Below are 16218 nucleotides of genomic sequence, written 5' to 3' on the forward strand. Positions count from 1 at the left end.
ATAGGAATTATTCTGTTTTATGGATGGTGTCCTTTAATTTTGCCTTTCATGGATTATAAAATTGGTTAATATCTGCTGAAGTGAATCACTGGAGAAGCAAATAAAGATGTTGGCCTCGGGTCACAGTGTCATTTGTGATACTGGCAAAATCTTACAGCCTCATTTATCCCTGTACATGATTGATAACACCATGGGTTAAATGGAGAAAGCTTTGCTTCCATTAAAGGATCATCATGAATGAAGACCTCCCACTTAAAAGTCAGGCATGATGAGAAGACAAGAGACTATCTACAGGTCAAATTAAATAACTTAAATAATTTAAGTGGAATGACAGTGTAATTTGTTCATTCTGTGTTATTACCCTGACCCCTATCAGGCTTATAGGCTAACTTACTTTCTAGTGTAGGGTATTTAAGATGTAATTTTTAATAAGTGCTTTTCAAAGATATAAAGCCCTTTATGGCACTTAAAATTGTGTTAAAATGGATTTTTTAATGTGCTTTTTAAAAAGTAATTTTTGTCCTTATTTTGTTAAACATAAAGCAAATAATAGAAAAGCAAATGTAGTAAAAGCTTAAAAATAGGAACTTCAATCATTTTTACTTTAACTTTCAGAATGTTATCTCATATATGCTCTAGATTATTATTATTATTTTAATTATGTTACTGGTGTACTGACATATAAGTTGTTAAAGTAAAAATGCATCTATTGGGGAATATCTTTGATTACACGAGACTTTTTTCTCCTTTGTCAAAGGACATTTATTAGTAATCATACATCTTTATGGTAGCTCTCGACAGTTGTATTAACGTGTGGTATTGAAAGTAGGCATTTTATAGTATGGTAGATATTTTAAAGTATTTTGTATATTTTTGTTTCTGGTCAAGCATAGTATAAAGTATTTGGCAGGTAACTAAGTTCTTTAATCTCTCTGTGGTGGATGAGACCACAGAGGTGCCTTGCACTCAACTTGGAGGAGGACGAGAGGGAGCATGTATAACATGCTGTACCTTGCAGTTTTCAACAGTAGGCTGTGAAGCATTTTGTTGCAGTCTTGGAAAAAGCAGTCTGAGTACAAATTGCCCATGAGAAAATAGTACTTTCATGATGAAGGGATGGGTGAAGACTCAATGAACTTCACTCAGAAAAACCTTTATCCTTACGTGAGTATTTTATATTGCATTAGGGAGGTGAAGTCTTGTTTGCCAAGTGCTCCTGCTGAGATCAGTGAGCTGAGAGAAAGCCCATGGATGCCTGAGGCCCGTTTTCTTCCAATCCTAAGAGTATAGTGTTGGTTTGAAAATATCACCCTCAGAAAATCATTCTCAGATTGCTTCTATGATGGGAGAGAAAATCACAAGCCCCACTGTGTATCGGTTAATACACATTCTTCTACTGGTTGACTTGAATAGAAATTATTTCATAACTGACATGCACTTCTTCAAGTGCACTTACTTTTGTAGGATGAATACCTGAGTTAGGCCATCTTTATCTGTGTCAACTTTTTCACAAGCACTCTTCCCCCATCCCCTGTCTGCCCCACCATTACCACAGACTATCAGGATTCTCCATTTGGTAACAGTGCTGTCTTGTAGAAAGAAATTCACCTCTGTAGAATCCCTCAACTCTGAACCTGTTATGTCAGCTCATAGCAATAGAACTAGTATGCATCATGTCTTAACATGATATTTGTAAAATCTTACCCTTCACATCTAAATACAGCATGATTAAAAGTGAAATCAAATGGCTCTGAGCCTAATCTATTTGCATATTATTAGCATTTTTATTAGTTTTGTAGCTATGATCATCTCCCAATACTTGATACTATACCAAAAGTTTTGTTTGTAGCAGTGCTTCATGAATTAGTGGTACAATATTTATTAGTAAGGAAACAATTTTGAAAACTTGGGTGAAAGAAACAAAAAAACCCCAACAAACCCAAATGTTTTAATGTGCTTTTGGGAGGGTCTGACTTCATCAATTCTAAATTCTTTGGCTAAACAAAATGCAGTATTTTTTTTATCATAGTGATTTACTTTATTTAAAAAAAAAAAAAAGGCAAAAATAAAAATCAACCACCAAACCACAACAAACAACCTAGGACTAAACTGTGTCTAAAACGCATGCAGATTGGCTGCACAATGCCTGATTCGTGTTGGCACGTTGACACAACAGATTTGTTGCCTGAAGTGGTAACTGTTTGTACATGGTTCTTATTTGCAGTTTATTTGCTGCCTCTTCAGAAGTTCTTCAAACATACACATTTTGACACTGACAAAAGAACTTACATAAATATTTCATTTTGAACAGTTCAGTATGAGTCATGTGTTTTAAAATGGAAGACAAAAATGAACCTGATTTTTCTGTTTTTAGCAAAACCATTATTTCATTAACTTAAAATTAACTTTTGTGGTGGGGCAACTAAGCAGGGAATCAATCTGTTATCCATGACCAAGCAGCTTAAATTTGATCTATACTAGGGTTTTATTTAGACAACAGCAGAAAAAGTGGTGAGCCCTGATTTGTAGTTGTTATGGCCCCGTGATACAGACCAGGTCTCTGTTCTTCCTGCAGGAATTCCTTCCTAAGGGTTCTGTGGAAACAGCCAGATCAGTCATAGCTCCTGTGCTCTACCCCCCTACCTCTTTAATTCTTAGTCCAGCAACACACATGGGGTGTCTCTGGGAAGAGGTGGCATTATGTTTGCTAGTGGACTGGTGGAAATGCAGGCTCGAGTATTAAAAAAATATAATCTGGGAAGTACAGCTGAAACATGTACAGTTGTACATCTTTTTGTAAGTCAAATGCTAAGTGTTGTAGTTGTCTCTGATGACACTTACAAACATGCTTTGTCCCTACAGAGACACATGGGTCTTATGTTAGTGTAACTCCTTGCTTGACAACAGTTGATGTAGCTAGCTTGAAGTACAACATTTTGATACTTGATCTTGTGGGACGAGAACCAAAAAGTTTTCTTGTTAAAATTCAGAAGCAGAAACTGCAAATATTACCTTTGGTTCATAATTTCAAGCCAATCTGAAGGTTTTCCTTAAAATTGAGCCCGTCTTGTGATTTTTGAAATCTTTAAGATAGGTAGTTACTTTTTCATGGCCTGATGTGTTAGTTGCAGTACCTTATGCCAGCACAGAGCAGTAGTTCTGAAAAAAAACCCCATACCACTTTGTTTCTCATGGTCCTTGCAGTCTTTGTTTAAAACTAAAACCAAACCAAAAATAAAGAGGAAAACCAAACTGATGTGGTGAATTAATGATTCACTGTTTTCTTTTATGATATTGCATGCTAATTTAAAATGAAAATATTGTTAATTGCATAATGGCTGTAACTTTGCAAAAAGAATGTGCTTCTATATTTGCAAGCTTTGCAGTTTGAATATTCTCTTAAAGAAAAAATGGAGATGAAATACACATTTTTGTTTTGCAGAAACCATTTTGAAGAATGGATGAAGACGTTGAAACACAGGCACTTGACTCTACTCTTCAAAGTCCATCAGAAACATTACTTTCCATTAGACTGTTAGACTTTAAAACAAGTTTATTGGAGGCAATAGAAGAACTACGCATAAGAAGGGTAAATGTGTTTATATTGTTTTTTAGTGTTTCATTGTCTTAATTGCAATCATAGAAAATGCTGCATAAGTGTGGGTAAACTTCATGCTGTATTTTATACTAATTCAGCAACCAGGATTTTGTTTAAAAATACCATGGGTTTAAGCAGTATCTGTATTAAAAATTTCTCTGTAGACAGCACAAAGACAACAGGGCCGTATGGGAATGAATTTGGCTTTCCTGTAATAATGTACGAAGCTGCTACAGTTGATTGCTAGGCTATTGACAAAAATTATCTGCATTAAGTTTTTGTATTTATTTCATTGTAGTTCTTCTCTTTAAAAGCAGTCTTTGATATGAAAAGGAAAGAAGGAGAATCCAAGTCATTGCCAAGTCCCTAAGTCTGTCATTTCATAGACTGATTTACCATTTGCCAGAAGAGCAGTGATTTTGACTTACTTTTGTCTGTTTGGTTGTGCTTTTCAGAATTACCTAAAAGGGCAAAAAGCTGCTGTGATAACCAAATCCACTTTATTTCACCATTTTTACGTTGCTAAACTATTAAGCTAGAGCCCTAAAATAATAGCATACTGAGTGTTGGAGGATGGGGGCATTTTGTTTTTTGAAATATGAGTTGTATCATCTTGTAGTGCTAAAGTAAAATTTTTGCTGCACTGTTGAAAGCATCTATATTTTCTGTGACTACTTTTTCAGTTATATTTTTCTGTAGTTACCTTTTCAGTTGTATGTATGTGAAAATCTATTTCTATTTCTCCCCTTAGTGTTTCTGAGCTGTTGGTTTTTTGTGGTTTTTTTTGAAAGACCTAAAGTATGTCTTTCTGCACTTGATGAATTTGACCTGTTCAAAAGATGGGCGTTATTACTTTTAAAATGTTAATATTAATGACATTCTTGATTTATGCTTATTTTGATCTAAGTTAAATGTATAGTCTTCTCTTTAAAAACCATAAAATAATAAAAAAAAATTCCAAGAAAAAAGCTGCATGATCCTACTTTCTTGATGCAGTGTTGAAATTCACCATGGTCTGATCTCTAGACCTTTGTAACCATAGTAGTGTTTATTCTAGTCTAACTATTTTTGTATTTAAAGACTGAAAAATTTAACTTTTATAATTATAATTGGAGTGTACTTTTCCTTACAAGATTTGTTAGCAGTGTTCCATTTACATTGATAACTTTACATTTTTAATGCACTTGTTCAGAGCTTAAAATGTTGATGGAGTGCCATGGATTTTCATTTTTTGGGATTTTTTGGGTTTGTCTGTTTTGTGTCTGCTATACAACAAGAGTAAGCAACTGTGATTTTAGAAAAGGTTACCTCAGGAAGATGAGCAATTTTTTGGCTTATAGGTATTTCTAGTTTTAAAATTGCTAATGCCAAGAGCCAGTTCCATAGTTAGGACATATGGCCCTAAACTTCTAAGACTTCTGTGCCTTCCTTCACCCTAAAAAAAAAAAAAAAGAAAAGTGTATATATATATTTTTACCTTTTGTAGTTAGAAATTTAATTTTTTTTAAAAAAAAGTTAAGCATTTTACAGCTAGTCAGTTTGGAATCTTAAAGTATGCCTGAATGCATTTCTGTTATTTGCTTTGCTTCAACAATCAGTTCAGGGCTGCTTGCTTAGTATGTTTGACATTTGGAATATGAAACATTAATATTTTGAACAAGCAAGGGTTATAGAATAACATGGCCATGCAACTCTGTATGGATGTTTTTCCTAAAAAAAAAAACCCAAACACAACAACAAAACCAAACAAAAACCCAAACCAACACAACAAAACCCACCAAACTACAAAATCATCTCCTGGTTTTAGCTATTAGTTTCTTACAAATTCAACAACATGAGGTGATTCTGTAAATTTATAATCAGCCCTGAGAAAAATATAGCACTACCTCAAGAGAATTACAGTGCTTGTCTTGCACCACAGTAATTTTTCTATGGACATGAAACATACTTAAACTGTGTCATCTGCTGCATAAGAAAGTGCAGAAAAAGTTAAAGTTCTGCTAGTTTCTTACTACTTTTGCAACATCCTTTCCAAGTTGCTTGTGAGGCTCACAGTAGACTGGTAGGCTAATGGAGGCTGTATAGCCTTATAGTGGATTTTACTCTCAAATTTGCCTTTGATCTGTGGCTTGACCTTAGATGAGATATTTTACCTCTGTTTGCTTCTGTTTTTCTTCCTGTTGTTGGTCTTGCCTGTCACTTAGACAAGAGTCTCTTCAGGACAGGAACTATCATGTATTTTGAATTTAATAAATGGTTGTGCTGCAGTATAAATTCAAATTAATAAAAATAAATCTGCAGATGAAATTATCTGTGTGAAGTTAGACAGATAAAGATTAAACTCCCTAAAGCAATAAAATATTAAAATATTTTGAGAGACTTTATACAATCCATACTTGATACCATAAGATACTATTTTAAAGTAGAAATTTCATTTTTCTGAATATGCTTATTTACATAAATACATTGAGTTACTTCAAAGCATCTATCTGCTTTTCACTTTTCTTTGTTAAACATATAGCTGTCATTAAAATAAAAATAATTTAGAGGAATTGCTCATAATAAGTAACTGCTCTACTATTTTATAGATTAAAACCCAATTAATGGTAGCTGTGCATGTTTATTCTGGAGAATGTGTTGCTTACATTAGTATACTTGATACAACTTCACTTTATTCCTTTGGGTGTTCACAGGGTCTTTGTTTTTATTATGAATTGACTTAATATGAATGTGTATGTAATTAAAAGCTACAGAAAATGGTATTACTTTCCCCCTACCCGAAGGAATTACTTAACACTCCAGTAGTTTGAATGTGCTGAGTTTTTGCCAGTTTAGCTTTCCCACTCCGCAAGCACCAGTCAGCCCAGTGATTCTTTTGTGGTGGATATCCCAGTCATTTTGTTACAAAGTCTGCCAGCCTTGCTCTGTAATCAGCTGAGTTCAGTTGTTGAGTGATAAGAGATGATCCTTTTCGTAAGAGGTAAATATAATCAACTTTGAGAGCATAAAGTTGCGACATAGTGCGTCAAATTGGAAGTCTTTAATGCTTTCTGGAGTACAATGCATATAGGACAACTAATACTAGATATAAGGATAATGTTTACAAGGACAAGAAAGCACATACATTGTATTGGATTTTTTTTCTTGTCCTAGACACAAAAACCCATCCTTAGCCAGAAAAGCATGTAAACATAAGAAATCAAGGAAATTCTTCATTACTTCGATAGCAATATGTTCTAATATCCGAGGATATGGGTGTTTTCAGTAGTAGCTGAAGCACTGTAGGTGTTGATTAAGTGAACAGAAGAAATATAAATCTTTGTGATGATTTTCAAAGTTTTACTGATGTTTTTCTTTGATGCCAAGCATAAATTTCAGTAACCTGTTTCCATACCTGAAAACAAGCACCTTTTGAGGCTCTTTCTGGTGTTAACTGGTTTATCACAAAGTCTGGCTATTACTGTAGATTCTGTCATTTGTGCCTTGAGTTTATTAGATTTGATGCCCATCTGTTTAGTAAAAATTACAAATAATAAATTGTGCTCTTTTCTCTTTGGGCAGTTATGTTATATCTATAACTTGATGGTGCTTACCCTTTTAACTAAAATACTTTCTAAGAAACTGTTTTTTTCCAGCTTTCAAATTTTCTCACAAGTTAATTTCTCTTTACTATAAAAGAAAATTATGTTGTATTAAAGAACATTGGAGTTGCAGAGGGCATTGAGTTTACCCATAAGAACATGTTCTATGTTCAAATAAATATTTTAATATAAGAATCTTTTATTTTATATATATATATAATTTTATATATATATATATAATTTCCTTTTACAATCCTGGAAAACACACACACACACACACCCCCCCCAGATTTTGTAAAGTGAAGCTGTATTGACTTGTTATTGGTAATTATCATCCTACTATTTACTGTCAAGCACTACGTAAAACTTTTCCCTTGCTTGAGCCAAAGGAGTATGTTGATGTAGCAGGTGGTATGAGGATTAGCCACTGGAACTGGGGGTGCAATATCTGATTTGCCAGGGAATTTCCTACCTGTGCTCACAGCAATTTCATATCTGTTCTCACAGCACAAGACTGCGAGGTCTTGAGTCTTCTGGAATCAGTTCCATGTTGTGGACAGGAATATTTTTTTAAAGGCTAGTTGGTCCTATCATTTTGCTGTTATTGGCTTTAGTCTTCTTCCCTGGCTCTAATGCTTTCCCCCTCTTCCTTTTCCCTGTTTTTCCTAGTTTCTGTCCCTTTCTGTCTTCTGTTCTGCTTTCTGTTTTGATATAAATTAGACCTCGTTTCTGTGTTTACCCACTTTCATGCTGATGGCCAGTAAGCCATCATTGAGAAAGAAAATATCAGAAGGATATTTACTTACTTATTTCCTAAAAGAGACAATTCCTGAATAATGTAGGTTGTCATGATGCAGACATTAAGGTTCTCACATCTCACCCTGAGTTTTTTCTGGTTGCTGTTCTCAGAAACTTTAGCTCAGTGTAGTGCTGCAGAGCTGTATGTGCTCCTCCTTTCCGATAGATGTGAGCAAGTTTACCTCAATTCCTCTTACTCTGTTTGCTGTGGCTTTGGCTATTTGAATCCAAGTTCTTTGTCAGAGTGGCTAATTTCTGCTTTTTCTTAGAGGGAGGACATGAGGGAGTTTTGATCACCCTTAACTGCTCTCTCCCATTCCTAAAATAAACTACTTCTTTCTGTCAACTGTGCAGGGTTTTGCACTGCATAGTGTAGCACCTTACAGTGCATTGTAGCTCAGGGTACCTGACCTAGTCTGTTTCAGAATGGAAGAGACATACATAACTGTGCGGAGCTAACTCATCTCTTTGGCAGTGTTTCACAGGTAAGAGGGCAAGTGGAGTTCAGTACTGAGATGAAAATTGAAAGTTTCAGTATGAGGTTATAGTATTTGGAAGTGCCACTGGGGCTCAGAAGGCAAATTGCTTTTTGAGATATTAAATGGAGAAAGCTGATGAAACCATAAACTTACTTATCAGAAGGAGAAAAAAAAAAAAAAAAAAAGACTAAATTTGAGTTATTAGTGGTATTACAATACTGGTGGACGTGCCAGTTATGATCATGATGGTCATATTGGTTGTGCTATATCTAGACCTGAAAAAAACCCAGAAAAACTATGATACACCTAAAGCTAAACCTTGTTGGAGGCATATTCTGCAAGAGAAGAACCACCTTCAGATGTGTGGAATAGCAAAAAGTTAAGAAGGGCACCTGAGGCATCTGCTGTAGCTATATAGGCAGCTTTGTGGAAACAATCTACAGTGACCACAAACATGAGATTGAATGAAACTAATGCATAAATAAAGATTTTTTTGTTTGCTTGTTTGTTAAAAAGAGCTTAAGTTTAAGTTATTTTCAGGCTTTTGCATAGGATAACTATAGAATCATAGAAGAAAGAAATGTTTCAATACTGCCTTTTTAAATTTCTATTTGTGGGAAGGGCAACTACCATTTTAGAAAGTATGGCAGAAATATTTTCTAGAAATAAAGGGTATGCTAGGGAAATAAAAGATTTTGGTGAGGTTTATTGCAATGAACAATTCTAACTGCTAACAAACAATAAAAATGGTGAATAGCTTGATCTGATTTTCTTAAAGGACAGAGTAAAAAGAGGAAATTAAGGGGGGGAGAAACAATGATAAAATAGAAATGTGGGTGGCTTTGTTTATTACCTAGAAGTTGGCAAACAGGACACCATTAACACAGGCTGCAGGGAAACAGAACAAGAAGTCTCAAGTCTTATAGCTGGATTTTCTGCCTAAGTGTAAATTCGGGTACTTTTAAGCAAAACGGTGGAAACAAGGAAATCTGAATATTAAAAAAGTAAGTATGTGGATATAGAAGAACAAACAGTATTGAAGTTTATGGATCTCATGTCTGTGATATACACCACATTGTTATTCAAGTCAGTAAGCAGTGTGTTAGCTTATAATTTCTGTGTTAGCAAATAATATGGCTTTTGATTAGGAACTGATTACTTGAAGTTGGAGAGAAGAGCACTATAAGTAACAATGCAAGCATTTAAAGGAATGTATTTCAATAGATGAGCCTTATTTAAACATAGAGCAATTGCAGCCTATGCAGTGGAATCAAGGATAGATCAGTGAAAGATTTCCAAAGGAAAAAAGGCAGTTGGTATACATTTCTGTTTCTCTGCTTCTGAAAAAGGAAATTTTTTGAGCATAAGTTCCAAATATGTGGTTACTAAAGGTTTTTGATTAATTGTCATAACTATTAAGATCCAAAAATGTTTTATCAGAAACTAAAGTTAGAATAAAGCTGTTATAAATATTTTTTTCTCCCTTTCACATTTGCCTTGGGAACAAAACCTAAGAAGGATATCAATGCAGTCTACTAAGAGTTGTACTGAATTTAGTTCATGAAAGGTATTCTAATTACGGTACAAAGCAATCAGAAACTGTAGTTTCTATGGGTACTATTTGATTGACCTGCATGAGAAATAGGATGTGCAATTTTGTAGGAGGTAGATTATAAGTTCAAAAAAGATAATAAAAGTACCTAGCAGCAGTTTTGGCTGCCTGGACATGAGCCAGCTGTACTCTGTTCCTAAATCTGTTCAGGGTCAAGAATCGAGGGGGCTTGACCAATCCACAGCGCATCTTGTAAAACTACAGCCTGAAGCAAACACTTTAAAGAAGGCTTGACACTTTCTAAAGGTTATAACGAGTAAATAAACCATCAAATTACTCCTCTTTTATTGTTATGGTAGTCTTTTTTATAAAAACACTTAAATCCATGTAGTCCTAAGGCATCTAATAAAAAATGAACACTTTTAAGGTTTTGTGGTTTTTTTGATACCTCTTCAAAGTTATAGACAATATAATTCTCCCAAGTATAACAAAAAATGTTTTTGTCTTATTATAACAGCTGGTGAAACTTCTAAAAAAAAAAAAAGTGCTTCACGCAAGTTTTAAAAGCTTTCAATTCAAAATGGGTAAACTATAAATGTCCTTTGAAAGAAGTAAAAATTATGCATAAGGCTTATAATTGTTAGCAATTTCACATGAGAACATTTTTATCATTAATTTTCATTCTCAATTTAAGTATTTATGGTGTTTATTTTTTTAATGGTAGTTACATATGTACACATTTTTGACAGCTTCCAGATTTTTCTTTATAATTTGGGAGCAAGTTGGAAGAGTGTTGTTCACTTAGAACTTTGGATCTTACCCGCTTTAGTATTCAAGCAAAGGTTCACTTAAAATGGAAATTAATGCAGTTTTCAAACTTGTATTATTGTATTTATCTAGCTAAATGCAAAGTGCTGGTATGGATGCGGGAATTAACTATTATAAATGTCATATTTTTTCATGCTGTTTCTTAGAACAGTTGTAAAGTTTTAAAACACATATCTGCACAAAAATGTGTTTCTCTGAGTATTTTCTTTTCAGTGTCCTCATTAGGATTTAAAATACTTACATATTTTACAATTGAAGCGGTGTATATGCTTGATTACAAATAGTCTGCCAGTTCCATTGTCTATAAAGTATTTTTGTTGTTTTGTACTAAAATTACTGCTTTTTTCATATAAAGGCTTGGTTTCATTTAGGTAACTGCTGTTTTTCAGTAAGCCCAGTCTACTTGGATTGAGGTTTTCTTTTGTCAAGAATTTGTAATGGTAGTATCCACTATGTTGTTTCTTTTAAAAACATTATTCCTTTCCCTTTATTTCATGATAAGCTTAATATAGGTAGATACTTGTTGATCTCCAACAACTATTGAAAGCAGTGATATATTTGCCATAAATTTTAGTGAGGTCAGAATCACAGTGCATATCTTAAGCTTTTTATCTCTGTTTACCACTTTACCTTCAGCGCTGTATTTCTTTTCTGATGCTAGTTGCAGTTTAAAGTTTATTTTGTAAAGGTTCTAAACTTGAGCTTCTGGCTTATAACAAATAAACTAAACTAGATGAGTTTACAAAGAAGAGACGGTTGTATGCATAGAAGCTGAAGAAATGCAGTAATTGGTGTAAGTAGTTTGCATGTTTTTAAAATATATACTTGAAAAATTAGCATGTTATGAAAAGGTATATTAGGACTAAATTATTCGGGCACTTCAGGTATGCTGGGGGCAGTTTTACTGTCCATCATGTTGATCTAAATCCATACTACATCTCCAGCAGCATGTTACTATTGCTTCTGTTGCACTAGTACAGATTCTTCGATTCCCCCAGGCTAGATCTGATCCAGGGAATAACTGGCCACCTCCTTCTCTGTCTTGAGTTGTGCACTGGATCAAAATTCTGGTTTTGTCTCTGAAATACACTATACATATGCTAGTGTCTGCACAGGGGAGTGGTACAAATATATACTCCGGAGTTTGGGAAGAATACTACTACAGTGTGTTTTGATTAGTGTAGCAATAATTTATACCGCGTGTTTAGGGGTCAGATTTCATAATCTTACTTAACTTCTTACCATTTTGAACAAGGCTTTTGCTAATAATATATCATTTTAATAGCATTTGTTGCTTAATGACATAAATTGCTTAAGATTACACTTTGTAAGAAGCTGTAAGTCAGCCTCATTTGTTTTTATCACTCCAGGGAGCGCAAGGGGATATATTTTCTTTCAGTACTTATAGATTAGCATCGGAAAACAAATTCATTGCAACTCTGGAGTACTATTTGTTAAGGCAGAACTGGGGAGCATTGATAATCTTTTCAATTATCTTAATTTTTATTTATTTTATTTTTTTCCCATGAGGCATATGAAATCTTCAGGTCTCTTCTCCATCTATATTCTATTGGTACATATCAGAGAAGCAAAACCTAAAGAACTTTTCTGTTTTGTGAGCCAAATTTTAATTTACAAGTATATTCAGCATTTTATATGTAAAATTCACGTGAGTGAGGCATATTTTTAGATCCTGCAAGTAACTCTTGAAATGCTTAGGAGTAGCCTCTTGTGGATAGAAGTGTGTGTTATTTCTATCCACATGTGTTCCTGTAAACTGCCTGTTAATTAAGGAAGTCAGTTTTGACCCTAAAACCTATAAAGGATGTCAATGTCAAAAACCTATTTTAAATCACCTTGGGACATATTTTGCCATTTTGTTTCTATTGATAGTACAGTGGGGCTATGGATGCAATGTAATACTAAGTGAGAAAAGGTTGAAAAATCTTTTTTTAAAAACAGTTTTGCACAGATTATCAAAGAATTGTAAATATCCTTGTATCAAAAATTTGGAACCCTGATTTTTACTGGGTTTAGTAAATAATTGCATTTCTTAAAGATGCAACATACTTTATTCTTTGTAGTAAAACATTTGCATTATCTGCTTGGTTGTGGAAGGAGGGGAGGAAGAACTTAGTTTGCCATTTCAGTGTTTCAGAAAATTTATTGCTTTATCCAGAGGTGATTTCATTTATTTTATTTTATTTTTTTCCCTCCTCTCCCTTATGGTAAGTAATATTCATGGTATTGCAATTCAGTAAAATTTTACTTAAAACCCTGTATCAAGAGAATAATCTTTTTGAGGCCTGCTTTTAGATTTTTTTACTAGAGAGATCCATAAATGGCTTTGAGTTGTCACTTTCCCTGAGGATTATAGCCACTTCATTTTGCTTACTTTAGAATGCAGGTTTTAAACTGAAATGGGGAAGATAAACTAAAAAAAAGTTAATGTGCACATAATATATAAATACAGTAATTCAGAGAACAGTTCAAGTATTGGGGTTCAAGAATCGGGAGTACTCTTTTACCCTCACAGTCAGCTTGGCCTTTGTTGGAGTGTGTCCAACACAAGACCTCAATGAATATTACTAGCGCACCAATCCATCAAAGAGAAATCATCTTACTTTAATGTAGTCACATTTTCAAGGTAATCATCAGTGTGCAGAGAAAAAGGTGGGAGATTTGCCTTTTGAAGCTCAGAGCAACACATCAGTGTAGGTCTCTGGGTCTTCAAAGGATATTCATTATTTTGACTGTATACAATAACAGGACAGTGGTGAATTGCTTACGATATGCATCAAAAGCCTAAAATACTGTTCTAACAAGAAGTCCTAACTGTTTGATAGGGAAACCTGTTCTTCCTTTTTTGAGTATTGTATTTGTAAAGGAAGGCCAGTGCCCATAAGAATTAGGCTCAAAAGGAAAGCTGATTCCAGTTAGGAAAATTTGACTTTAATATCAGAATGTTTCAGGGAAATTCCTGTAAATTTTTGGCAACTGTGGTTGTCAGCACGTAAGTCTTACTGATTATCAGAGTAATAGTTTGATTCTTGAACAAAGTGCTTCTGCCAAGAACAAGAGATCTAATGCACCTTTCTGTTACTAGTATGTCTTCTGGATTGTGACTGAAACCTCAGACTTTAATTATGTTCTTAGATTTTTTTTCTGGTAGTTCATGTTATCAGAAAGTGCTGATTATCCATGACTTCTCTTCTTACTTTCATCTGGTAGGTCAGGAGGCTTCTTGGCACAGAAGGTTATGATAAATATTTCACTTTTTCCATAACAGAAGTAATTGCTGACACAAACTTTTCGTTTTCCCTGGGAGACATCAAAAAGAATAAAGATTCAAATGCTTTGAGTTGAATAATTAAGATGTCCCAAAGATTCTGACTTATTAACCATGATTATCTGTATCATTGACTACACTTGTTTCTTTAAGCACTTCTTGCAGCTTGCTGAGTTTCTGTTCATCTCAGTATTTTGACTCTGTTCATCAGAATATTCAGTAAGTTTTTAGCAGTGAAGTCATCTGGTTTATTCCCCTGGTGTCTGGTTTTGTTGTAAGATGCATACGAAAATATGTATGAAGAGGGAACTATTCCTCATAATTGAGAGCTATAATCCTAGCTCCTAATCCTCTGCTATGCACTTCAATCTAAATTGGTTATTCTGCAAATTTTCTGGCTAGAACAGCTAAACTCATCTCCTATTTTACCACATCCAGAGAACTTTTGTGCCCTTTTTTGCTGTGTTGTGTGTAGGCACATGCTGTTGTATGTACTGGACTGTAAAGGAAGAAGAATATGAATACACAGATTACGCTGGTGTTCAGTTTGCAGGTACTGTTTTATGTAAATTTGTTTCTTTGTTTTTTAACTAGGAAACACAGATTAATTATGAAGATCAAATAAGTAAAATTGTTGTAGAGAAACAGGAACTTGAATGGCAGAAGGTAACTTTCCTACATGTTTTTTGTGTTTTGACTGCTGGGATTTAATCTTAATATAATAATAATATGGGTTGTGATTTAGTGCAATTCCCCTTTTTAAAGGCTGTTGTCATTTCTAATAGTAGAATGTGGTAGCCAATAGTTTATTGTCCAGCCATGAAATTCTATAGCTTTTATATTTATTTGGCTTGTGCCCAACCTAGAAATTTGATTAACGATAGAGAACCGTCCTAATATTTGGCATGACTGGAAATCTCCAGTCAAATGGGATGTAAATATTGAAGCAATAAGACATTTAGCTTAACATGAGGCATGTTGACATGTTAGGGAGGGGGGAACTACGCAGCAGCTTCTCTTGTATTATGCTTAGCTTTGGCAAGTGCAAGTACCAGTGCAGTTGTACAAACTGCTTCACTTGCAATGTTTTGGAAGTGACAGTTTTTTCAAAAAATTATTTTAAACAGAAACTTAGACATTAGACATATTCAAAAGTGGTTTGTCAGCTTTTAAATGCTCACAGTGAAATTTTCAGTGAAATAAGTCTAACATTCTTCTTAGTGTTAGGGCTCCTGAGGTTATGCTTTCATAGGAAATCCATTCCCTTCTCTAATACAATCAAACCTATGACCCTTGACACTAGGTCACAAGATAAAAGGCTTCACTCTGTATATTTTACGATCACAGAAAAAACAATAATTTCAGCTCTATCCTTGATCCGAGGATATTTAACATCTTAGTAGTAGAGGAAGACTATTTCATCTTGAAGTTCATCCTAACCATCTTAAATTAATAATCCTAACTGTGCTTTTTTTTCCTGAAAGATATATATGTGCACACAGAAACAGGAAACATTTTATATTTGTAAAAGCAACAGTGCTTTCAATTTGTAACCCTTCTTTGCTTTTCTTAACCTAGCATCACAGTTCTTAATAATCTGGGTTCAAAAGGGATGATTTCCATTCATTCTGAGACCTTAATAGCAATTTAATTTACTGTTAGTAAAAAGATGGGACTTACAGGCATTAGGTGAACTCTCATTTTTTTTCTTCACTTTGCATTTAACGTTGGCACATGGCAAAATTGATGCAAACAATGAGTTGTAGGTTTTAGGAACTTCATGTGAGCTCTGGAACTTCAAAGCAACAAGCTAATACAAGTTTCTAATTCTGGAGATTCCAGTAAGATGAAACATAAAGTATGACATTTAAATTGAATTTGTGACCTGATGGCTTCTGAATGCAGAATCATATTGACCTCAATAGGAGTTCAATAAGCTTCCTGTGGCTTATTAAAGGTTCTGCTCTATTTTTTCCTTCAAGTATCCCTTTCAGTCAACACTTCTGTGATTCAGTATATATTTTATTTTACCTTAAATTTAGCAAACTAGTTTAAAATAAAGACATGACTTGAGCCAAGTTTCTGATTTAATA

At 34.1% G+C, this 16218-nt stretch overlaps 1 protein-coding gene across 1 annotated transcript in view; it reads left to right on the forward strand.

The window, feature by feature from the left end:
* The first annotated feature begins 3442 nt into the window (after positions 1-3442).
* CCDC73 (coiled-coil domain containing 73) overlaps positions 3443-16218 on the forward strand; it is a 57680-nt gene continuing 44904 nt past the window's right edge. Inside the window, exons 1-2 of the mRNA XM_040607883.1 lie at positions 3443-3589; positions 14720-14791. Of these exons, the coding sequence (XP_040463817.1) occupies positions 3458-3589; positions 14720-14791 (204 nt within the window). The 5' untranslated portion in view covers positions 3443-3457. The remainder of the gene's footprint in view (positions 3590-14719; positions 14792-16218) is intronic.

The sequence above is a fragment of the Falco naumanni genome, chromosome 10 (assembly GCF_017639655.2).
Source record: "Falco naumanni isolate bFalNau1 chromosome 10, bFalNau1.pat, whole genome shotgun sequence".
In the NCBI taxonomy this organism is placed as follows: domain Eukaryota; kingdom Metazoa; phylum Chordata; class Aves; order Falconiformes; family Falconidae; genus Falco; species Falco naumanni.